Below are 25,638 nucleotides of genomic sequence, written 5' to 3' on the forward strand. Positions count from 1 at the left end.
TAGTATCACTAGATGTATTATAGAGGAGAGAGGGGCTCCTCTTGTCTTTTCCTCAGCTCCTCGTCCTGTATTTCTCAGTCCATTATCAGGTGAACTCACAGCAGCTGGGGTTTTCGGTGTCCTCCTAACCTTGTGAGCAGGACTGAGGGCCCTCCTTACAGACTTAGGAGAGCTCTCCTCTGAGTGGCTCAGGTCTTTATTTCTCAGCTTGGTCTCTCTCTTATGCTGAGGAGAGAGCTCTCTGTTCCTGTGTTTGGGGGAACTTGGTTCTGAGGCAGTTGCAGGGCTCCTGTATTTGGGCTTCTCTTGCCTGAAACCTGCTTTTACAGGAATCTCTTCATTCTCAGCTTTACCATTCTCCAGGAACTCAGCAGGGTGTTGGGGCAAACATTTGTGCTCCCATTGCCAAGTTTATCCACATTACTGGTTCCATTTTCTTCCAATGCCGCCCTTTCCACAGAGCTGTGTCCTTAGCTGTTCCACTTGCTCATTTAGTTGCGAGTCCGATTTCGTTCCATTTGGAACTTCTCATGAAGTTCCCCATTTTTGGACTCTGAGTTCTTTAGATTCCTCTTCCACTATCTCAAGCTGCTTCAGGCGGTTCTCAACCTCTCTACTTCCTGGGTCAGCTCCTTTACTTTATTGTCTTCCTCCTGCGAACCTTCAAGACCGCTGTTCTTCTCATTCTCTGATTTGTTCACAAGAACCTATGTGTCGCCGGGGCGTCTTCAAGTAGTCAAGGCTCTTCTTTCGACCTACCAGTTTACTCGTGAGGATCCCTGTGGATGACAGCTCATCCTCAATTCGTGACCTAATGAAATCTGGACGACCAGGGTCTGCTGACAGGCCGAGGCGATTCTTCTGGTGCTCCAATTTTTCAGTCAACTTCAGAATGGTCCTTCTCGTCTTCCTCTCTGCTTTTCAAGAAGCCTCTTACGCTCGTTCACAAAAGTCAAGGTAAATCCTTTGAGCTTCTCAAACTCCAGAGCCAAGCCTGCTCTGCTTTGTCCAGCTTTGACTCAGACCCTTCAACCTCCTTCAGACGTGCTCTGAGACGCCTCCAGCTCCGATGAGAGCTTCTTCGTCAGTTCTTCTCCTCGTTGAGGCTCAGGCAGAGCTGGCTGCAGTCAGACTTGCTTTTCCCCAAAAGCTTCTTCCAGTTTTTTCCAGTTCATCACCATCCTCCGTTGTAGACGTTCAATCTCAGCTTGAGGTCCTGCGTAAGGGTTTCTTCCTCTTCCAGTTCTCCCTGACTGTGCGGCAGAGGTCCTCAGCTTTCCGTACCTCCTCATCTTTACCCTGATCTTTAGGAGACATTTCCTTAAGACTTCCACATCACCGAGAAGGGATAGTTGCTTCCTTCTGCCTGGATGACTTTGTCCTGTAGAGAGGAAAGAGAGTTTCAACCAGACATTAATCTTTTCAAAGGATTGACTTCTCTTCAACTCATTGCATCTGACATGAATACTAACAAACAAACTATGAGAAGTGAATCGATCTTTACCTGCAGGTCAAGTAGCTCATCCTCAGCTTTCTGCAGCTTGTTGGTTGCTTCTTCCAGTTCATCCAGTCTTCTGCCGAGACTCTGCAGCTTGTGCCGCAGGTGGCGATTTGTCATGTCTTTATGGTCCGACATGGCGAGGAAATTCTGTTGATCTGTTGAGTTTGTGTTGTTGCTAGGATTATTTGATCACAAAGTTTGGGGTCCACATTTGTTTGTTGGTAGCATCAAATTCCTTCCGGTCCTTTCAGAGTTTCTCTTTAGTCCTTGTTGTTGTGACTTGTCCCTTTAAGTCTGTGAAGCTCCCTCAAGAGTGATGTTTAGCAGAGGAATCTGTCATCTGTGGGAGGGAGAGAGGAAATAACACTTAGTCATCTCTAATTTGTCAATGACAGTCATTTACATTCTCAAAAGGTAGCTCAGTAAGCAAGGAAGAGGAATGCCTGTCACACAAACCGTGGCAAGAGACCAAATGAGGCCAAATCCTTTCCTTTTTATAAAATACACACAACTGATGGGAAGATTTATTATCCATGTTCATGAAGCAGACATAATACACTGTGTGCCTGTCTTCCTTTTGTCACTGAACCACCACAGAAAAAACCAACATGCCTGCACAGGCTGGCATACCAAGACACACAAAGACATAAACACATGCACACAATTTGTCTTCTTCCTGTTACAAAGTTGTAACCATCATTGAGTTTTGCTCGCCTGCCTACTTCTGCTTACATCAGCATATCTCAATAACACTGTCTGCCTTCACATGCCCTCATCTGCACATATGCATTACCATCACCGTGGCAACTACTTCATCAAAAGGCCCTGTCACAACACTACACAATTCATGGTAACATGGAGATGACTTGATAAAAAGGTGGTTTGTTTGGCTATTGATCAAATGTATGTTTCTACAGCCCGTCTCATGTGCAACTTGCAAACTGTGGGCTTCTTATAATGTGATGAGAACAGAGGCGTATTGATATCCGTGTTGGCATGTCCTCCATAAACCTACTGTCTGTCTCATGCATGATTCAGGGAGCAGCCTTTTCTATCCCTCTAAATCCTATTACTCCCCCTCCCCCACCCCCCCCTCATTCTGCTGAGCTTCCCCTCAATGACCGCAGGGGAATATCGACCTAAGGGTAGGACACAACATCTGCACACATCATCACTTATCGACCCCCCCTCCCGGCTCCTTGCCTCCTCTTTCCCCATGTCTGCAGCACCATGTTCAAAGATCGCCTGTCTGCTAAAACCCACTACACACTGGGACGACAGTCATATTCTTCAACAGTAAATAACTTTTACTGCGTTAACCCATGCAGTAAAATACCTCAATCGTTTTATCTACAAGAACTCTGGTGTAATATACAACAAGGTATAACTTGCTATTATGGTTTGCTCCAGCTAAGCTTCATAATTGTTCATGTCGTTTGATTTGGTGTGAAAAGTACAAACCACGCTCCCACAATTCATTAAATGGCTTCTTAAACATAAAGCAAAGCAATAAGCCTTGAAAGTCAATATGGCAGCAGTTACTTAATGAAAAAGCACAATGTGATATCAAAGCGTTTAGCTGTAACATTTTAATTATTCTTTTCTTTCATGAGGTCTAGTGGTTTGGTAATCCTCTCAGTGGAGAGCCAGACTTAAAGGAAATGCCGTGAGTAGCATGGATTGAGGACAGAGAAGGGAACAAGACAAATGGAGAGGAATTTTGGAGAAAAAACTACTAGCGTTGCTGTCCACTTGCGTGCCAAAACACCTTACTCAATAAAGTTGCTTTGTTTTGCGTCAGCTTTGCCCAGCTGTGGCTTTGTTAAGCGAGTTGTAGAGCGATTTTTCTTCCCGTGTCAGAGAGGTGAGGTGGTAGCTTCGATCCAAACCTATCCTGACTGATGCTGCTCCCAGTGGATGAAAAATACAGTGAGAATAATACCGCCACAACATTTTTAAAATAACAACAGTCTGTTCTTCATGACAGCTCCTCACACTGCACTATGCAACAAAGAGAAACAGTAACCACTGTCAGTGTGTCCAGAGAGAAAAGTGGATTCCTTGGAAACCAAAACTAGAAGTAATTTCCAATTTGGGTGGCCCTGACTCTAACCCTGTTCAAATGAAAAGCCCTTCAAATCCTGTCTCATTATATTGCTATTACCGATATTACTGGTTATCTTTGGGTAGTTTTGCTTCCTCTTAGGTTTCTGAACTTTAAAAACTCGGATTGCAGCTTTGGCGTATCCCCGTCTTGGTTAAAATCGGTGTATCCCTAGGTCCAGCTACTCCTGTCTTGGCAAGTTGCCTACCCTTCCTTTCATTCTTCCTTTATTTCTTTGCAGCTCTTACCTCCCTCCCTCATCTCTCCTCTCCATCTCTCACAGACACGCACACCAACAAGGCCAAGTGGGCACTTTTAAGGGGCGGCGGTGCGTGCAAAGCGACTCTGGCAAGGCCCGCCTCTGCCAAACCAATCAACATACCTGACTCGCCTTATCACAGGGCTGAGATCTCATTAGTTTCATTCAGGGCCAAGATAGGAGGAGTTAGAGGGACAGTGGGTGAGATGGAGAGGAGGAGAGAAAAAATTAAAATGATGGAGGATTGGAGGATAACAGAAATTAGTCTAAGATCATGAATTTACATGTGAGTGTTCATAAACACTTGTTCTCCTTTTATTTTCTTTGACTTTCAACAACTTTTTTAAGACTTTGGCAGGAGAAGTTATAGGTGTCGAGCTGTTTGTCTGAGAACGGGTCTTCAAAATGTGGAGAAGGAAGGGAAGGAAGAATGGCAGGAGGAGAGATGCAGAGGTATTCAAAATAAGCTGGAGTTAAACCACGTTTTAAATCCCTGTTCTGTGCACTGTTAAACAAAAACCTGGAGGGGGGTAGGAGCTGTGAGACAGGGAAACTGAACCCCTTTTATGCAGACGCATTCCTACTGATGGACTACAAGGGCACTGCAGTCCCTCCCTCTGCCTCGTGTGCTCACAACCAGGGCACAGACAAGCTCTCCCATGCCTTCGCTATGACAGGCAGGACAAAATATCAGTACAGCTGAAAATCATCATCCTGACTTGTGCGATACAATAATACTATCACTGGCACCAGTATCAATATTTTGACTTGCAATCATACAGCACTCATTTCCCCTTCCAGATTTGACTCCTTGTGTCACTACTTCATCAGTCCTTGAGGTGGTGGTTATGAAATTAACTCTTGGTTGTTATCACAAGAAAGTATTGTATCTTATGACATCGAGTCATATCACATTGCATCGTATCACATCATCGCATCGTATCGTTTCGTATCACATAATATTGTATTTTGTCATATCGCATAATATCGTAGCAAATTTTATTTGTATCACATCATATTGTATCACATTGTCATGTTTCACATCGTAAAGTATGACATTGTTTGTATTGTTTCGTATCATATCGCATCTGATTGTATCTTATCAATCCCATCATCCCTATTCCTATTCTCTTTGCAGAAGCCAATACGCTTGTTCAGGGTATCGTCTAAGTTTCTGGCCAATGCCCAAAGAATTATATTGAAACAGTTATTGCATTGTGGTTTGTTTCCAGTCTGCCATAAAGATTTGAATGGCCAAGGACAATTTGAAGCCAATATTTCTTAACAGATACTTGTCATGTCTTTGCAAAAGGTAAACTACCCCAGATGCGTGACATACGTGAGTGAACACTGGAACTATCTGACCCAAGTCTGTAGAAGAGTATCATCTTGGTTTTTATAACTTTTTAAAAAAAAATCCACAACCCCATACGAACTCAAAACAGCTACAAACAGAACCCTGAATATCAACTTGGTTTGATTCTGGGATCTTTTGGAAAGCTATAGGATATGAAAGTATATGACATATCAGCACCTAGACTGTTGATTGGCAGTGAGAGTGAAGGCTTCCATAATACACTTAGCTTTACACAACCTCTACCTGAATCTCTATGAGCCTCTGTGGTTATTACCACGATGCAAGGCTGGATTGTCACCCAATCAGAGCTGGGATTTGCCCTTGGGCCTTAGACTCTTGGGTGGACCAATCCACTATGTGGTTATTTAACTAGTGTAACATTTTCAAGCTGCACCACAAAAATGTTAAAATTAAATTAACACAGTCCTTCAGGCATTGCCTTCATTAATACACATTCATTAAAATGCATTATTACAATGTAATATTACTTACTTAGTGCATTTAGTCTCACACATTTTGGCATACATACAACACAAAGATATAAGAGGCAATGAGGCTTTATTAGAATTTGCTTTGAGGCCCATTTTGGGTTACTACCACCCTAATGACTAAAAACCATAACTGTTAAATCTGAGCCTCCTCTCAGCAAATTAATAATAGTAAAAGCAGTTTGTGTCTAGAAAATATTGATGACAATGTGTGTGTCATCAAACAAAGGTGTTTCACAGCTTATGTGGTGTTCATACACGCCAGATTGAGAGGGAGCAACATGTAGCTGATTATTTGATGCTGCAAATTACAAATGTATTATCAATGTGAGCATATTTTGTTAGATACTTAAAGGAGAGGAGGATATAGGAGTTTATTACCCGGCTTTCTGACTAATCTGACAAGGGTCTTGTCTCATCCTGTCGGGATTCTATTTCCCTTAACTACCTACTAACTATACATTATCCCTTATCTTAAATATTGAAGATATTTAAGTGGAAGTGCAAGTGTTAAAACTGCATCTGTTATTACTGTTGTTGTGTTTACTGCAGAAACAAATATAGAGATGTTTAAATCAGCAGCTCTGAAAAGGTTCTGCCATTGCTTTCCATTGCTGTAGGTGGTGTAGATTGGTGTTAAACTGGTCACACAACAACTGGATAAAAATGATTTAAACTTCTATAAGTTCATTTTTGAAGTAGTGAGGGACTTAGATGCATAGGTGTTTTATATTCAAAGAGGGAAAGTTTGTATTCAGTAACAGATGACGATGCAATGACCAAGGTGGACAACGATGCAGATGAGGAGGTGAGGGTCAAAGCATTAAAAAAACAGAGGGGTCTCATTTTGTCCTCCGCCAAAAGCGCCAACCTGACTTGGAAGTAAAACTTTGTTGAAGCCACTCTGCTCGCTCTCCCTCTCAAACACACACTCACACACATATTCACACAACCAAGGTTACAATCATACACCATATCATTAGGGCTTTAGCCACTCTCTTCCTGCCTGCCTGTTGCCTTAAGTACATTCTGTTCTCTCCATGAAAGCGAGAAGGAAAGAAAGAAAAAATTCCCCCTCTCTCTTGCACTTGACGTTTGGTTGGATTTTCTTGGTTTGAAGCTCTTCTGCCTCATAAACGGTAGTTAATAAAGGGCCCAAGTCCAATCAAAATGCCTCAACCGCATCTTCATGCAGGGGGTTACTGCCAGTATGTGTATATGAATGTGTAACAAATTCCTTGTGTATGTTTGAGTGTGTGTTTGTGTGAGGACGGACGGCTGCAGTGGATGGATGCTGGCGCAGCAGTGGAAGCCACAAGATGGTGGAGACCTGATGCTTGGCCTGTATTTTTCCGTTTTTCCAAGAAAGAGAAAACCGGCATCCCATAATGTTCGGTTTGTCGTTTCCTGTGCTGTCATGTTACTTTTTTCGCTGCTCTTTTTCACCCTTTCAGCTTTGCACCACTCCTGGAAAAATGGTAAAGAGCTGAAGGGCAGTGTTGCATTTCAGTAGATAAAACAGATACGGAGCTAAAGGTCATGAAGTCGGTCCATTTGAACACGCTGAAACAGAATAGGGATTCCTCCTCTCCTTGGATATTTCCTAAACATAAAGGCTGAAATAACCACACACAGATTAAGCATTGAAATGTGGTGGTAAATTGTGGGTAAACAAATGTCATCTCTGGTAGAAAAATAGGTTTGTTTATTGGAAAAGACATGCAAGTTAACCACATATCATTAAAACAACAAAGCAGGTCCTGTCTGCTTTTAAGAGCAACATTATCCAATGTCCTTCGGGACATTATTTCCTCCTCATTTTCTTCTCTTTCAAGGCAGGATGAAAACAAAATAAAACGTGAGTAATTGATCCGGTTTTGTCCTATTTATCTTGAGGGTCTTCCCGTCACGACTGGCTGCCTATGATTGGAAATACTCACACTTCACTTTGGATTTCCTGTTATTTGTTAACAGTCTGAACATATTATACAAGTCTGCCTTTGTCTGGTTTAGCCAATCATGTCAAAGTAAGAACTCTTCTCCCAGCATGGTGTTTATCCCATCAGGACAATCTGCAAGCCTAATCTCAATCACAATATCTCATTTTGTTTCTCCAATAAAGAAGTGGGATAACCCTGACTCCCTCAGGCCACAGAGGTCAAAGGTGAAGGGTGTATAGATGATCCATACAACAAAGATTTGTGCCAACATCATTGTTAATGTGAGTTCCAGAGCTGGACTGGTTAATAAGGTCCTCTCCTCATCTTAGCCCAGTAACCCACAGCCTTTTCTAGGTCTCTCCCCTCCCCTTTCTGCCTAGATCAAGAGTCTTGTTGCTGGGGCTTAAAACCTGCCCTCGGCTTATGCAAGGGGGCATGATAAGAAGATGAGAGAGAGAAAAAATACAGGGAGGGGGTAGAGAGTGCAGTGGATATAGAAGGACTTATAGCGGCCTACTGTGCACCAGTGTAATGCTTCCAGATATGCACTACATTTTTGGCGGGTTTGTTTATGACCCCATTTGCAGATGTAACTTTGGAGATGTTGAATCAAACTCAAAGCCCCAAGAGCTTTATAGCCTGGCTCCTGATCTTGGTGGCATAACAGAAAAGTGGAGCGTGTTCTCGATCAGAAATCAGCTCTAAACACAGGATTACATCAAACAGCAACTGTTGCTGTAGACCGGGAAGCAGAGCAGGGGAAGGGGTATTAGATGTGCTACTTATAACAGCGGCTACCAAAATACAAGCTAGTCAGTTGCTAGGTAGCCCTCGGGCAGAGCTGCAGCCAAGGAGATTAAGAGCAACTACAATGAAATGAGTTCTGATGGAAGCGCGGTTTAACTCACTGTGGAGGCGGAGAGGGATTCAGAGGCCTGGTTGGATGGGTGCTCGCTGATACAGGATGGAGGATGAAACACTTTAGTATAACATTGTGGCTCTTTGTTTGAACTCTGGCCCATGATGACGTCAACACTGTTCACACCATCTACACCAATCGATACCTCACATATTCAGTCTAAAAATGTTGTGTAGTTTTCTGTTGTATTAATGCTGGTCTAAGCCGATGTGTCCATGAGGGCTAATGAAATTGATTGTCTGCATTGAGTGCTGATTCAGTTAATTATTGGTTAATTATCCATCAACCTCTGCAAAATGTTGCCCCAATTTCTCAGAGTGCTTCCTCTTTTAAATCTTCAGTCCAAAAAACCTGAAGCAAGGATTTAATAAAGGTTCTACTGATTGAAACATTAACCTCTTCGTAAAAAAGTCTCAGCTTAATATCAAGATAATTAACTGATTGATTATTTCAGCACAAGTGCCAATATGTCTACTTCCTGAGAGGATCCAATCAGCTCTGACCACACATTCAGATTATACACAAAAATGCAGACTGTCTTAGGCATTATAAGAAGCCATAGTTTATACTATCCTATATGAATTTAAATACTCTGAATATGTATTTGGCTCACATGCACAAGAGCTTCCAAATCACAAAAGTTGTGCAATATTCTTGGTATTGATGTAAATACAGATTTACGTCCTGTCTGACTTGCCTTCATGAAATATTTCCAAACTCTACCCCAGCATGTCCTCAGCCCACTGCCCTCTGTGCTTGGGGTCAGAGGTCACTGACACTGTAAACATATAAAACAGGGCGCACAAGACACAGGGGCAAACAGGAGTGAGGCCCTGATTAGGGCAGCAGTTGTTTTTTAACTGCAACTTAGCTGAACTGGGTCTGAGCTGAGCAGCATCTGTCAGACTTAAATATGAGAAAAGATGGACTTTTGATGTCATAGTACGCAATGGAGACACTACAATGTAATGACCAGTAATTTTAAGACAGAGTTTCAGGCTGTAAAGGCCAATAAACGCTGTTGACTTCATTGTGTTTGTGTGGAGGTTATTTCCTATCCTATGGATTGAATAATCAGAGAGTAGAGTGAGAGCTCAGAGTTCATGATGGAAACGACAGAAATACATATCCTGAATAATGTGCGTGAATAATGTGAGCTGACTTAAAAACCTGTTAGATGATTGATATAGTGCATTATAATGAAATTCAAAGATGGTAGGCATAAAATATGAAATGAAGGCACTGTTATAAGATAAAAACTACAGCTGATGAAAGAGGGGAAGGGATCTTCTCAAAAGAACTTCTCTACAAATTAAAAATAATCATGCAATCTCAGAGTGGGAATTAAAAAGTTTGTCTCATAATGCCCTGAAAAGTCTGTAGAACAACTTTATAAGTCCCACTTTGAATAAAACCTTAGTCAAATTTTGAACGCAAGAAATATATTGGGAAATATGCTGATTTTACACATTGAGTCTCTTCTGACCTCTGGAGCTACTCAGGCATGAAATTTTTTTTTTTTTAAAAGCCTGCTTTAGCTCAGGGGAAGCTTTGCAAAGTCTTATACAGTAAATTGCCTTTGGTGATGTCATTTGAGGAAGTGTCTGGGGGAGCTGAGGAGTACAATTAAAAAAACAAAACTTGGTGGTTAGGTGTATAAAGAAGTCTAATGCTTTAGACTAGCAGAATCAAGGCTACATATATGCTATTACCATAAAAAATTAAAGTTAAAGTCTGACTGTTTAACCTGACAATAAAGAAAACTACCGAAAGAGATTCTTACTGTTCTTACTTTCAGAAGAAATGGAGAGGTTAATATTTAAATTACAAGACAAACCAACCAACCTGTCCCTCAAGCTCTTGATAGAGATCTAATACCACAATCCAAAGCTCCAGATCTTCAATGGACTTCATTTGGACAACTCAACTAAAGACAAACTCATTGGCCTCCCATTAAACCAGCATTTTCTGTCAGGACCAACACAAGCCACCTATTTAAAGATATGTTGAACAGCTGTTCAGGCACTCTCAGGTATCAGCAGACGTCAGCACACACTGTATACGCCTGAATGAGTGCGTGCAGATATGTGCTGTTGTGTGAGACGATGAACTGCTTGAAAAGGAATGTGTGTGTGTCATCGTTTCACACTGATAAGAGGACATAAAAACAACAAAACATGATGACACTTGTTTGAGTTAACACAGGGCATTTACAGTCTGTGAATAAGTATGAGTCAGGCAGAATGAGGCGGGGCAGACAGGCAAAAGTTAGAGGAGAGGTGATAAGGACAGAAATTACAGAGGTAGTTTAGCCTTGTACTCATTTACCTTTATCCTGTAATGTTTGTCTCAAACCTGTAAAATAGTCCATGAACTCTGATGAAAAGTTGGGCCAAAGAATCAAAGTATAAGGGTTTGTTCTTCTTGGGACTTATTCCTTAGTGAGGACACAAAATAAGTGCTTGAAAGAGTGAACCTGACTTTGAAGCATGTGCAGAAGAGTTTGAACCAACAAGTCTGCAGACACTGACAATGTGACAAATTTAACTACACACCAGGTGCTACTGAGCGCACAAATGCATTAACAAGCTATCAGAGCAGTGGGGTGAGATTTATGGGGAAATACAAACGTACATCCGTTCTTTACTCATCCCATATGAACGGTTTACAGAATGACCTTAATCTGAAGTCTGCAGGGGCCAAGAGGAACAGTGTACCAGAGAGAAATCATATAGTACAATCTCAGCTGCCTATGATAATGTTATTTAAATGTAATGATGGTGTTGTATTTGTCTGTTTCTTTATTAAGCCATGCCCAAAATACACAGGAGGAACTTCAGTTTTGATCCACAACTTCAGCGATTAGGTTTTTTCTTTAAAGGGCGGCCCCAAAAAGTCAGTGATTTGTAACATCATCAGAGAAGAAAAAGAGTCGATACTCATTGTTGTGAGTTTTTTACAGGTTGCCGATACAGTTGGAGTCTCCTCTTCCAAAAAATATCTGGCAAAAGCACTAATTAAAGCAGTTTCATGTTAAAGTAAGTGTTTCTCCAACAATAACTGACGGCAAGAGGACTGGCTGTGAGATAAGCTGCAGCTAGCCTACTGCAGGGTCTCAGATTGTTAACAAGTCGACAAATTTGTTGGAAATTTCAACAGTGACCTCCTCCAAAAATCTAGTTCTCATTCGAGAAAAAACACTGATAAAGCAGTTTCAAAATCAGTGTTCATTCAGCAACCTTCTGCTGAGCATCTGGGGCCTGTGAGCTGACTGAGCTGGCGCTTATTTTAGCTGACAAATGATCCATTCTTCATACAGATATGTGTATGTTTTAAAGGTAAATGCAACAAGTCTTTGCACATTTTTCACCGCATCCCTGGTTTTATAAAGATTTGCAAATTTACTTATTTAGTTATGTATACACGTTCGTAAGATATGCTTATTTTACATCTTTAATTCTAATTGCTAATAACCTTTTAAGAATTCCTATTTATAGGCTCTTGTTTACTTTATATTGTTTTGCACTGTCTACTTTGCTACTGTAACACTTTAAATTTCCCCGTTGTGGGACGAATAAAGGAATATCTTATCTTAAATCATGAGCCTTAAGGTGCCTAATATGTAAGTTTGGTGTGCCCAAGAAAATGTGCACAGCTCTACTTTTGACCTTGAGTAAAGGTCAAGAACAACACTGCACATTCTGTATATCATGAATATACTTCATCAGTCCCCTTCCTTGTCATCCCTCCTTCATGTCACCTTTACCTTTAAATTTCGCCCCAACCCCCCATTTCTGCTGCAGCATTCTTCTATTTCCTTCCCCTGCCCTTCATCTTCGCTCTCCTGCCTTCCTGCTACACTTACATGTCCTTTCCACTGTGCCCGAGAGAGGAGCGATGACAGCCGATCATCAAAACCCTCCGCTGGTGATGGATTGAGCATTTTAGCTCCCCTGATGGCTGACGACAACTGCCTACATACACAGACGATTCATAGATGCGCCAGGAGCTCTCAACGTACAGCCTTTAAACCTTCAGCCTGGCTGCTTGACATCCTGCTCATTCACTGCTTTCGCATACTAAAACAGAGCACACACACACACACACACACACACACACAGCCTGGTTGGCAGAGCTTGGCAGTGCTTCATCAGCCTGGGCTTTGGCATCAGCAGCCTGCTGCGGCTGAATGGAGACTTCAGTGGCTCTCAGATGAGGAAGAAACAGAAAATAGAGTAATAGAAAGGCGAGAGAAAGGGACAGAGACAGAGAGGCAGAAAAGCTATGACTAGACTAAGTGTTGAGAAATATGTGTATGATGTGAGGTAAGCAAAGAGAGATAGAGAGAGGGAGGAGAGAGAGAAAGAGAGTAAAAAAAGTGGGGAGTGAGTCCACAGAATGCAGAGCAGGTAGCTGGCAGAGTGGATTACTGCAGCAGGAATGCAGCACTGGCTGCAGGATGGAGGGAGGGAGGAGGAGATGAAACAGCAGGGGAGGTAGCAGGAGGTAAAATGATGAAGCTGTACCAGAAAAGACATGTAGTGAATAATACAGTTATTAGACAATGTCCTACTACTCTATGTAACACAAAACAGTTAAAGTATGTACGTCAAGGAAACAGCTGATCAGCTGAGCTGCTTATTACCTCATGCATACAGCGGCTCACAAGCATGTTAATATTTGAACAGGTAGCAGGATACCTAACAGGAATTTAAACACCAGCATGTATTCTGGTATGAGTCAAGATCCTTTGTAACAACCTTTAGAGCGCAGGAGTTCAAACACTATTTCTGAATCAGAGGGAATAAGCAGAAGTATGCAGCGTTCCAACAGAAAGAAGTGAATCATTATATAATGTCAGCAATGTTTTAAAAATAACTGGGGTTCTTGTACAGTTGAACTGTTGCCTCATACCCTGCCAAATGTGCAAAAACTACAAAATTGAACAAAAGATGTTTGGATGAAAAACGGTCCGCTGTTTCCCACAAGCCAAGCTGAGATAAGCTAGGCTATGCTAAGCTAGATGAAACAAACACTCTTGATCATTGGCATACTGGCATTTTTTTCCTATCTTGTTAGATTGATGCGTCTTTGTCAGAGCAACAGCCCAAAACCCAAGGAAAGAAAGAAAATCCTGACATTAGAAAGTCACATGCACAGAAGAAATAGAATTTAATTTAATATTTGAATTGCGACTGACTAGTCTAAGGCATTAAAACACTCAGAAGACACAATCTATTCAACATAGCTAAACACCGGATCAGAGTCTGTGAGTAAACAATGTCACATTGGTCCCATTTTCACAGTGCCAAGTGTGGCTAAAGTTAGCAGAGCTAGCACCACCAGCCTTCTGCTCTCTTTATTGGTTATCGTCAACATGCCTATGCTGGTTACTCATTGCTCCAGTTGAGTGGTTTTATGCCAGTTAAACCAAACAATGTCCATTTCCTGAATCTAAATAGGCGTACTGCCAAACCAACCTGAGCTACAAGATGTCATCCATCACCTGTGCTTATTTACATCTGGGTAGTAGAGCATTATTGCACTTTTGTAGAACCAGAGCTACAGCTCAGTTAATGGCAGGTGGCTGCGCTACAGCTTACGAACATATAACCCGCATTTCAGGCCTATAGTAACAAAATAGAAACAACTTGTTTAACTGACGAGTAATTCTGCTGCAGACCAGTGATGTTCAGTCAACTTAAGTCAACTAAATGTGAACATATCTACAAAAGATTAGGGTTGCAAAGGGGTGGAAAGTTTCTGATAAATGTCCATGGGAAGTTAAACTGGGGAATTTTGGAAATATTCCAAATTGGAAATTATGGGAATTAATGGGAATTAACTGGGAATTGAGGGTAATTTAATGGTAAGGTATCATATCCAAGCATAAATGTTTATTTTGTTATAAGGAGACATCCATCCAAAATAATACAATTAAGTAGAACTTTATCAAGTGTTACATTTTTTATTGAACAATCAATTCTTTCATTGAAGAACAAAAACATGAATGTTGAGTTAAATATTACTCATCCCCCGACCCAACCCATTCAAAAATGAACAAAAATTAAATCCCAAAAAAGTCTGATTCAACATGCAAATAAAAAGTGTATGTAGGGGGCGTGGTCTCAATAGCCCTGCAGTAAGCAGTGTGCTATGTGAATGTAATTGAGGAATAGCACAGATATTCAACTGTAATTGCATGAAATCTGGTTGTTTTAGTCAGGATTATGCTAAACTATATTTAAGTTCCCTTATTAAGAGCCAACCTTCAATTTAGTAATTCCTGGTTTATTCCCGTTTATTCCCATGGAAAGTTTCCAAATTTGAAAATTCCCGGAATTTTGCAAACCTACAAAAGATCCCTTGTTTACTAGAACTATCATAAATAACTTCACAAAAAAACCCCAGCAAATCCTAACACTCATTCCTTTTAAAATCAAGAAGAGGGATGCTTTTTCCTGTTTTAACGTCGGTTTTCAAGGACATCAGTCGTTGCGGAGTATTTTGGATTATTTCAGCTCCAGCAGGATGTAAGCTAGCATCAGGAACTATACACACATGTAAATGAAGCTCAGTGAAGACACACTGAACACGCCTTGACCACATATTGACCTTAATCTGCAGACAGCCGAGTACATGTGATAAAACAGTGACACATATTCTGTCTCTGCTGACTAACCTGTCCTGACAATACACACAGGCACACACACACCAGCTGCTGACCCTTCAGAGCAGCATGAATGTTTATGCATTTGAGTGCATTGAACCATATGTTACAGCATATACAGTACTGCATGTATGTATGTGTGCCACTCCTGTGTGACTTCAGGCTACAGGGAAGGAACTGCGGCGCCGTCGTTTGTGCCCAACAGGAAACAGGCTCACAAAGAGAAGAGGAGGGGCTGAAGAAGCAAGGGGGTGGGGGTGGGTGGGGGGTCATGGAGGAGGATGAGGAGGAGACGAAGAGTAAAAGAGGTTTAGAAATAAAAAGAAGGGAAAAGTGACAGGGAGTTTTAACAGTATCGATGCTGTAAACATTTCTTTTTCTACCTAATTTCACAAGATCTACATCGCTGTCATGTCTGCGTATTCAGAACACAGCTGGAGCACAGAGGCAACTAGCTTAGCTTAGCATATCCCTGCTGTTAGGTAGAGTGAGGAAACAGCTGGCCTAGTAAAAAATAAAGGTTAAAGGGGGATTTTCATGCAGTGATGTCTTAGAGACAAACAGAAGGAGCATGACTTCCTAGAGTCTTGTCGTCATTTCAAAGGAACAAGAAAGGCAGCTCTCCAGCTGGAGAAGCTCTTCACAGAATCAAATGAAAGATGGGGCAACCTTTAGAATAATTCATTTCTAAATGCACAAATAGTACGTTTCCAATTTGTTTTTTGAACATGTGGTGCTGGAAAAATGCTTTTTTTATAGTTTGGTAAACATTAGGCTATGCTAAGCTAACCATTTTTATCAAAGTATTCATAGAACAATAAATTGGATTATTTCTTAATTGCATAAACATTTGATCTCAAATGGTTAATCCTGTGAGATAATTAAAAAAAACAATATTTTCAAATAAAATAAACGTAAAATAGATGGACATTTTTTGGGCGCAGATCTAGCCTAATGGTTAAAGCTGCTGTTGGTAGTTGTGATATAAACATCAATTTGGAGAGAGATTTCAAATGTCAACACTATCCCACCCCACCAGAATTCCCCTACTACTTGTGCTTGTTCTATGACGAAATAGTGCCGACTTCCTAATCATTCATGAGAACCTAGTAGGGGCAATCACTCGACCAATCAGGACAGAGGATCGAAGAGTAGCTCTGATTGGTTCGTGATAACGTGAACGAAGGGGAACAATAACATTGCTTGATACAAAGGCATTGAAAAACACAGAGATTTGACCATAATCTCAAATTACTTCAATTACTGATTTGTACCGTTGGGTATTATGACTTTTTTTCCAAACCCAGCAGAACCCTAACCCAGAAAAGATTTTTTTTTTACCCCATTCCTACCAACTGCACCTTTAAGCTGCGCGTCCATATAGAGGGCGTCCGGGTTCGATTCCAGCCTGCGGCCCTTTGCCCTATGTCATTCCCCCACTCTCTCCCAGTTTCCTACGCTATCCACTTTCACCTCCTCTGTCAATAAAGGTGTAAAAAGCATTAAAAAAAATTCTTGATACTGGATTTAAAACATTATGGTTTAAAGGTATTATATTTCATTCCAACTAAATTCTGAAGACACACTGAATGTATGCAGATAAGATACATGCTGAAATAAATCAGCTTTAAACAAACTTTAAACACACAAAAGTTGAACTTACATTCTCAATGCATCTTTTTGTCCCCCCAAACGTTATGCTTTTCTTCCAAAATTCTCCATCCTGTGGTTCAAAACACACAAACAGGGCACAAGGTTAGTGCAAAATGACTCCCTCTGGTCATCATATTATCAAGACACACACACACTCATGCCATCTTGCGCCACAGTTATGCTTGGCAGTTGGCAAATCCCTGAGGCCTGCGGCCGGGCTGACAATGCAGTCACTGTAGAGGAAATCGTTCACAGTCAAGCTACAGGCTAAGAATGAGCTAACTGCTCAGATATGGGACGCATTGCGAGGCTTTGCAATAGACTCATGCATGAGCAGACAAGCAGTGTTTGGCCACGGCAACAGAAGGACCTATTCAGTTCTCTGGGGAGGCACTGGTACACACACACACACATGCACACGCACACACACACACACACACACACACACACACACACCATTATCATAATCATCATCATCCTTGGAGCTCTCATCTGCTGCAAAACATGTGCATGGTGACACACACACACACACACACACACACACACACACACACACACACACACACACACACACACACACACACACACACACACACACACACACACACACACACACACACACACACACACACACACACACACAGAGTCCAGACTTGGAGCATTCCATTACAGTAGCATTCCATATGTTTGGTTAAGCACAGAGAATCCAGATTTAAGACTGCAGTCTGGACCAAATTTAAAGGATGAGAGAGGGAAGTTGGAGGGAGGGGGTGATGGAAGGGGGTGAGGACAAAGAGAACATTCCTGTAAGCAGCAGCGAGACACACTGGTACAGAGACATACCTTGAGAACAAGCACATTTACTAAATGGTGATACACGGAGCTGTGTTTGAAATGAGGAAGAACTTATTCAGAACTGAGCTGACTGAATCTGATGATGTGAGATGTTTGCGCATCAGAACGAGAGAGTTGACAGTGAGTTCATTTTTTTTCTTCTGATGTGATTCAGGACTTTTACATTAACTCCAAAAAGAGGAAATGGAACAGCTACAAAAGGTTACTTGTGTGAGTTTGTGCTGAAGAGCAATAGTTCATTAGTTTCAAATATTAGAAAGTGGTACTAAGGTCAAAATGTAGATACGATAACGATGACCTTTCGTAGAATTGACAACACAGCACTCTCAGTGTCAGTTTCATATGATTGTTTTGTGACCTTATTCATAGGTGGAACCATCTCAGTCCAACCTGACCATCTGTAGACCAAAAGATCAATCATCAAGTCAGATGAAAGATGCAAGAAATGAAGTTCTTTGATGACAAACTGGACCGAAGGGTTTTGGGTTATAACATGGCTTGAATAGAGACTGATGATACATTTTCTGGCAATTGACAAATCATTCCAGCTCTAAAAAGTGTATGCTTCATAGTCATCTGTAAATCCTTCAGTCAGGGTTTTCCTCTTGACTCACATTCTTTTATCTGAGAAAGTAGACCCGACGCACTCAGAGACGCTTTGATCATGTAAGTACCTTCTGATCGACAGAAAGCAGAAGTCTTTAAGCTGCTCCTGCCACTCTCAGCTCCTCTCCGAGTCACCCTGTCTGTTTCATCCTGCACATCTCTTTTTCCAAAAGAGGAGACAGCCCTGCTGCTCTGCTTTCAGCTCCTTTATATTAAATTTATAAACACTGTGGCATGACACCAGCTCAGGTTTTCTGCTGAATCATCTGACATTCTCACGCTACACAACAACTCTTCAACCCCGCACTGAACCAAACGTGTAATTCTGCTGTGTGCCGTGTGATCAATGATCACTCCTTTAAATTAAAATATATGATTCTACAAATGAGATTGGACACATTCTTCACCATTCAGAGGAAGCCAAATACCCCAGTGACCAGAGACCACATGTTTGTCTGTGTTTGTATGTGTAGTGTAGGACTGTTTGGTGTGTGTGTCTGTGTGTGTACGGGGGGTCAGAGCTATTCATTCAGACAGTAAGCCAACCCATAACCAAACAAAACTAAAAACAGCTGCCTCCTTCTCATCCCTCGCTCCCACTCTCTCCTCCTCACGCACACAACATGTCAGGCCGGGCAGGATTTAGGACGTTACACAGCAGAATAAAGTGAAACGGTGTGAGGAAGCACCTCCTCCAGGGTCTGTATCATGTCTCTGAGAAAAACTTAATTCACCTGTGTCATGTGAGATAAAACTACAAAAATCATGCGAAAAGGAAAATGATTATTATGATAATCTACTTTGACACACTCATTGGTCCTATCTGTTCAGTTAAATAGCACCAATTTCAAAGTGTGGATAAAGCTGCAGAGTCCTGGACCTCAGTGACATCAAAGCTGGTCACAGCCTTCAAGACAGAAACAAGGCGCAGATTGAAACCAGATCATAAGCATATCATATCATGAGCACAGTGTTGTCTGTTGTGCAGCTAACATCTTAGCGTACTTTGAAGTACATGCATGGATAGCATGGCATGGATACTTGGAAATTTAAAGCAACCACATTTTGTTCCAATAGTTTCTGACATATACCCATAAATCAATCAATTGTTACTTGTACTGCGCCAAATTACAACAAACACTATCTCAAGACGCTTCTACAAACATAGAAGCACTAGATCAGGGCTATTCAATTAAATATTTGGTCGGGCCGGATTTTCATACTAAGGACATGAGGTGGCCCGGACATTTTTAGCAGACAGTGAGCAAAGTTAACCATTTAAAAGAAAAACAAATAGATAAGATAACAAACACACTGGATATTTACTAACGTATTGCCACATCCAAAAAGGCATAAACACAATAAAAGAGCAGCACTTGTCAGTGTTAGTAAAAGATGTTTTTCTTGCCGGACCCAAGTCACAATCACTCAGCAGTTGCTTTCGGGCCACTCAAGGGTTGCTTTCGGGCTGCGGGCCGCTAATTGAATAGGGCTGGTCTAGACCTCACTCTTAGTTAAATTATTAACAAAGACCCAACACCAAGACAGGGTAAGACTCAGTCTTATCTCATCTTAATCCACCTAGTTACAGCGGCGAAAGAAGTCCTTTTAACAGGCAGAAACCTCCAGCAGAACCAGACTCATGTTAGACAGCCATCTGCCTCGACCGAGAGGGGGTTGGAAAGAGGGATACAGGAGAATAAGAGAGAGAGAGCGATGATAGGGATGAGACGATTAGTAGTAGCTGTTGCCACTAGAGTCCAGCATGTCCATAGCAGCTGGAGTCTGGAAGGTCCACTGCAGGAGGACATCTACGCAAGCTACTCAGAGGAACCTGAGACACTGGAGCTCAATGGAGGTGACCCTTGCTCAATAAAGCAAGGGTCACGGGTCTTCAGGTTGGTAAATACAGAGTTCTGGATAAATCCAGAAGAATCAAATCCCTGATTATAAAATCACATAAGGATTCCAGTGCTAATAAAAACTGATGGTGTATCCACGCTGACCCTTATATCTTGACTTTGTGCCTTTTTATGCTATATGTAAACTTTGGTGTAAACATCTCTCTATATTATGTGAAATATGTGATAGTGTCCCAATATAAATATTGGTGTTCTGTACATTTTTGGTTCTTGACCAAATTTGATCAGGGTTATGCTTCCGTGACCCTCTGATTTTAACTGAATTGCACTGACCACCATCCGGAGTTCAAGAAAGAGTGTGCTATGACATTTAAATAACAGTGTTGTAGTGACAGTTCTGTTTTGTCACTCACCACACAAACCACTTATAAACCCTGTGTTGTACTTGAGGAAGGAACTTGCTGTTCCTGTGTGTTCTGGGTCAATATTTTATGATTACCAAGAAACTGTTCTGTATTTTTGTTGAGTAAGGCAGTTTTAACACTCAACAATACTAGTTCAGTAACTGCTTCTATTACGTGCCCACCTGTAAACTCTGATCTTGAATATCCCTTCCTATCGGATGTTAACATTTCACCATGTCAAGTGTATGTTTGTATAAAGCTTTATCAAATACAGCAGGTTGTTGATGATAAGCTATCAGTGAATATGTTTAAGCTCTTCAACAAGACACTTCCCAAACACTTAGAGTACCTCTGAGGCTAACACACCCACATACACATGCAGGCTTAGAGTTCAATATAGTAGGGGCTTTCCATGACCTTGTTTAACACAACATAGATAATAAAAAAATTTGGATGGTCAAGAGAGGTGTGACAAGGATTTTTTACCTGTCACTCTTACAGCTTGATTCAAAGGAGAAGAATCTCTGAGCAGCAGTTGGTTTGAATAGAGATGTTTCACAGCAAAGGATGCATTCAAATGCACAGTGGAAAAAGAGTGTCAAAAGACAGGACAGAGGAACCATGTCAAGTAAAACATGAGAGGAAACAAGGGAGAATGAAAGAAGGGGAAAAGAGAGCTCATGTTCAATTTCCTCCTCTGGAGAACATTTCAAGGCCTGAAACTCCATCCTGGGCTCCTCTGGCCAGGCAGGCCTCGTTTGCATGGGAGCCCATTTCCTGTGTGTGATTAGCAGAAGGGAGAGAATGTGTGTGTGTATGTGTGTGCTCGCCCACTGGGGGTTGCAACTCAGAGAGGTCTGGGGTTGTTTTGTCTGCTCGAGGAGGAAAGGAATGCCCAAATCAAACACAGTGAACAGGATGCCTAGACGAAGAAGGACAAGGGGAAAAAGAGAGTGAGGCAGGGAGAGTAAGCAGACACACACACACACGGAGGAGAACAGACAGGAAGCAGAGATCCAGAAAGTAGCAGACAGAAGTAGCTAACAAAAGAAAAGAGGAGGAGGGAACACCAGGGAAGAATAGAGCACGAGGTAGATTTTTCATTCGCTGCCAGTGAAGACTGTGAACAGCATTCCTCCTGCTGCCATTTGCATTCCAGCTGAGCAGCAAGGCGGAGTAACAATTTAGTCTACAAGCTGAAGCGCTGTCATAAGAAAAACCATCCACCTCTATAACTTTGCATGAACCTGCAGAACCTGTCTTAATATCTAATGTTTTACAGCCCTCCCTGTTCCACAAACAGCTGAGGCTTTTACACACAGAGACACACACAGCACTGCTGACTACACAGGTTAGTGTTGACTATTTGTCATTTATACAGCAACTGTAATGTGACAGCTAGCAATGTAACAGATCAGCTTTGATGGCTGTTTAGACAGAATATGAGTCTGTAAAAAATCTATTTCAAGTGTGCTCGGAATACAATTAATTTTTTTCTATCTTGATGTTTTAATAGTTTTTTTAATAAACTTTGAGGGCTGAAATTAACATTCTTATTTTCATTTTCTTCCAATCTCTTTAAAAAATACATGCTTTTTGTTTTTAAAACTTCTATAAAAAACTGTCTCAGAAGTTACCAAAAAAAGTGACCCCCATGTACCTGTCTCAAAAATGAGTATACAAGTGACCACAGCTGATGTGTCTTAAGATTGAAAATCAAAAAAGTGACCATTACAGACCAAACCCCCCCCCCCCCAAAAAGCGACTTACATGGACCTTTCTGAAAAATGACAGAAGAGCAACCACAGCAGGCCCGTCTCAAACATCCCCCCAAAATCAACCACAAAAATGAGCATAATGGCCGCCACAGTCATCTCTAAAATACTGAATTTGGGATTTATTCAGGACATTTCTGCAAGGGTTTTAAGAGGGGGGTAACAAGTAAAGCTCACTCTTGTTGACAGTAATGTTGGCTAATTTCTTTGTCTTTTTAACTGATCTACATCTGGCAAATAAAAAAAGTGACTCAGTGTTTTCTAACCAGAATATAATTTCTCATAGTGCAGATATCTATCTGAATACACACCAAAACATTTTTTTCCTACGCTTCCATAGTGAAGCTCCGACATTTGTTGGGTTGTTTTGTGGTGAATAAGCTTAAAGATCCTTGAGTTCTTGATAAACCCAACTCGGTCGAGGCAGATGTGTGTCTAACATGAGTCTGGTTCTGCTGGAGGTTTCTGCCTGTTACAAGGAAGTTGTTTCTTGCCTCTGTAACTTGCTAAATGCTGCAAAGTGCTCTGCTCATGGTGGATTAAGATGAGATCAGACTGAGTCCTGCCTGTAAGATGGGACTGGATCTTATCCTGTCTTGATGTTTGGTCTTTATTAATAATTTAACATAAAGTATGGTCTAGGCCAGCTGTTTTTGTACAGCATCTTGTGATAACATTTGTTGTGATTTGGTTCTTTATAATTAAAGATTGATTGATTGATTAATACCCTATTGTATGATCCTTTAGAGGCAGTAAACTACGTATAAAACACAGAAAAGAACCTGGGTGCACTGTGGCTTTCTCCGTTTGCCAAGCCCTTTCAAAGTTCAGTCTCCAAACACTTCCTGATGCTGTGTGTGCCGGCTGTACCCTGCCCATGCCAGAGTGAACCATTCCTTGACTGACAGAGCAGAATTGATAGGCTGCTATTGTTTCCTTTTAAGGTCAATTGTCTTGAATGCTTGGCATGGCCGTGAGTGCAGATGCAGCTGGCTGGCTGGCAGGAGAGATAAAACACTAATTTAACCACATTCTTCTGTTCAGCCCACACCTAGAGAGAGGGAGAGAGAGAGTGGAAGGGAGGTGGAGAAGGATATGGAGTTAAGAAGAGGGTGATAGATTTTTGAGGCAAGTAAAGGGATGAAAGAAGCAGCTTGAGGTTGATGTGGGATAGGTTTGAAAGAGGGAAGAAAATGTATGACTCCAGGGTGAAAACAAGGAGGTAAAAAAGTGGGCAAGACAGACTCAGTCATTTCCACAGGCAGTGACCTCACACCAAAACACACCAATCTATGTAGCCAAAGCAGAACACTACAGCGTACATTACTTTGAGTGAAGTCATCAGATAAATGTCTACAATGCAATCTTGTACTGTTCTGCTGGTGAAGGAAGGAGAGAGGAGGAGAGGAGGAGGTCTAGACATCCTGGCCGGCTTAGCTTCACAAATAAACCCCGACTCTGCTGGGAGAAAGTGAGGGAGCCGGTTGAAGGTTGGAATCATAAAATATGCCTGGTATTCCACAATATTCCACCGGGCACAAATGAGCCACTCACATACTCAGGAGTGTTTAGGGGATTCCTGTGAGGCTCCTGTGTTTGAATGTACATGCTCATGAATACACCCACAAAAACACACACACACAGCTGAGTCAGACATTCAATCCAACACTGGTTAGAAGTGTTACTCAATGAAAAGTGCACCCTCTAGATAAAATAATCAGAGTGGAATAAATAAGTAAAATGTTTCTAATAAATATCCAGATATTTAAATGTCAACTGTCTTTGAGCCCTTAAGCATTTGGCAGTAGCACAAAGAGGAAAAGAAGAACAGGGCAGATGAGGGGACCACCAGAGATGAGCTGATGACTCGCTCATAGTCTGTTTGTTCTCTTTGTCGCTCGAAGGAAATGGGTGAGTACAGAATTTGTGTTATCACTGTGGGTGATCCATGTATTTAGACTAAAACAGTGGTGCTCCAGTGACTCAGAATATGTCAAACTAAGCTTAAATTCATTAGTCAGATATCCACTAAGGCAAATTAGATTTATTTTGTAAAAGGTTGTTTTCCTGCCGATTCACATTTTTAAAAGTTTTGAAGATTTGGAACATCTTTTGGACAAAAGAGGTCATTGGAGGCTGGGATAAATATATTCACAATTGTTTCAAAAAGTTACCTCTGATGTTGAAGAATGAAGCCAACGCAGAAGTCCAAAAAACTGCAGTTCCCCTTGTGTCCACTTGATGCTGGCTCCAAAAGCCAAGGGACCCCCATTTACATTCATATTAAAGCTCATTTCTTTATTTGTACACACTGTACAGGGAATTCATCTGGTTATGACTCATCTATGTTGATCATATTAAGGCTTGAATTATGCATATATTTGCATGATCAGGATGTGACTGGTTTGATTGGCAGGCAAGTGTGTCGTAGCTGTGTGTCCAACCCTTTCACTTCTTCTAAGCTGACTGAAATTTAGGTTTCATAAAGTTTAGGCTTGTTTTTTTTAGGTTTTATGAAACAGCAAAAAGTTGATTATTTAGCATATATCGTGGATGGAAAAAAATGTTTTGAAGTCACAACTCGGTCACCTGGAAGTATTTTTCCACTATTTTCTGATGTGTTTTTTTTTTATGAATTTGAAAGAAAATGAAATAATACATCTAAGCAACATAAGTTGGGCAACCTGGTAGTCACTGTTGCACAACAAAATTCCCTCTCTCCCCTCTCATTTCCCATGGTCTCATTAGTATTAGATGTCAAAGCAAGAGTAAAAGAAATACTAAATACAGCTCTACTCAGTCACTCTTCTTCTATTATTACTACTGAAGTCCTGAGAAGGTTTCAAGCATGTCGCTTAAAGTAGAAAGCTGCACTTTAGCCCATCTATTTTTATGGCTTCACAGTAGCGGCTTCACTGCCCTGAGTTGAGACAGAAGAACTGAGAAAGAACTCCAAAAGAAATGTTGGCATGGAGAGGAAAACCAGCCGACCCAGCCCTCAGCTGCCCTTTACAAAAGTGCGTAGATCTCCTACAAAATAACACGAAAACAGCGGAGGAGGGAGTAAGGGGTACAGAAGACGGGAAAAAAGAGACAGAAAATAGCCTAGCAGTCGGGGTCTGCATGCATCAGCACCACAATGACGAAAGCTCCTGAAACCAGACGTTCTCAAACATGGATGGATGGATAGAAGGAGGAATGTCTGTCTGAAAGAGGAAAACTTGCTGATTTTAAATGAAGATAGG

At 41.4% G+C, this 25,638-nt stretch overlaps 1 protein-coding gene across 1 annotated transcript in view; it reads right to left on the reverse strand.

Annotated features, from left to right (window-relative positions):
* The window catches only part of luzp1 (leucine zipper protein 1), a 54,557-nt gene that overhangs the window by 15,500 nt on the left and 13,419 nt on the right, over positions 1-25,638 (reverse strand). The window contains 13 exon segments of the mRNA XM_034675762.1: positions 2-377; positions 380-434; positions 436-500; positions 503-704; positions 706-912; positions 915-994; positions 997-1,144; positions 1,146-1,207; positions 1,210-1,245; positions 1,248-1,304; positions 1,307-1,351; positions 1,354-1,381; positions 1,505-1,841. Of these exon segments, the coding sequence (XP_034531653.1) occupies positions 2-377; positions 380-434; positions 436-500; positions 503-704; positions 706-912; positions 915-994; positions 997-1,144; positions 1,146-1,207; positions 1,210-1,245; positions 1,248-1,304; positions 1,307-1,351; positions 1,354-1,381; positions 1,505-1,636 (1,493 nt within the window). The 5' untranslated portion in view covers positions 1,637-1,841.

This window comes from Notolabrus celidotus, chromosome 22 (genome assembly GCF_009762535.1).
Source record: "Notolabrus celidotus isolate fNotCel1 chromosome 22, fNotCel1.pri, whole genome shotgun sequence".
NCBI classification, from domain to species: Eukaryota; Metazoa; Chordata; class Actinopteri; order Labriformes; family Labridae; genus Notolabrus; species Notolabrus celidotus.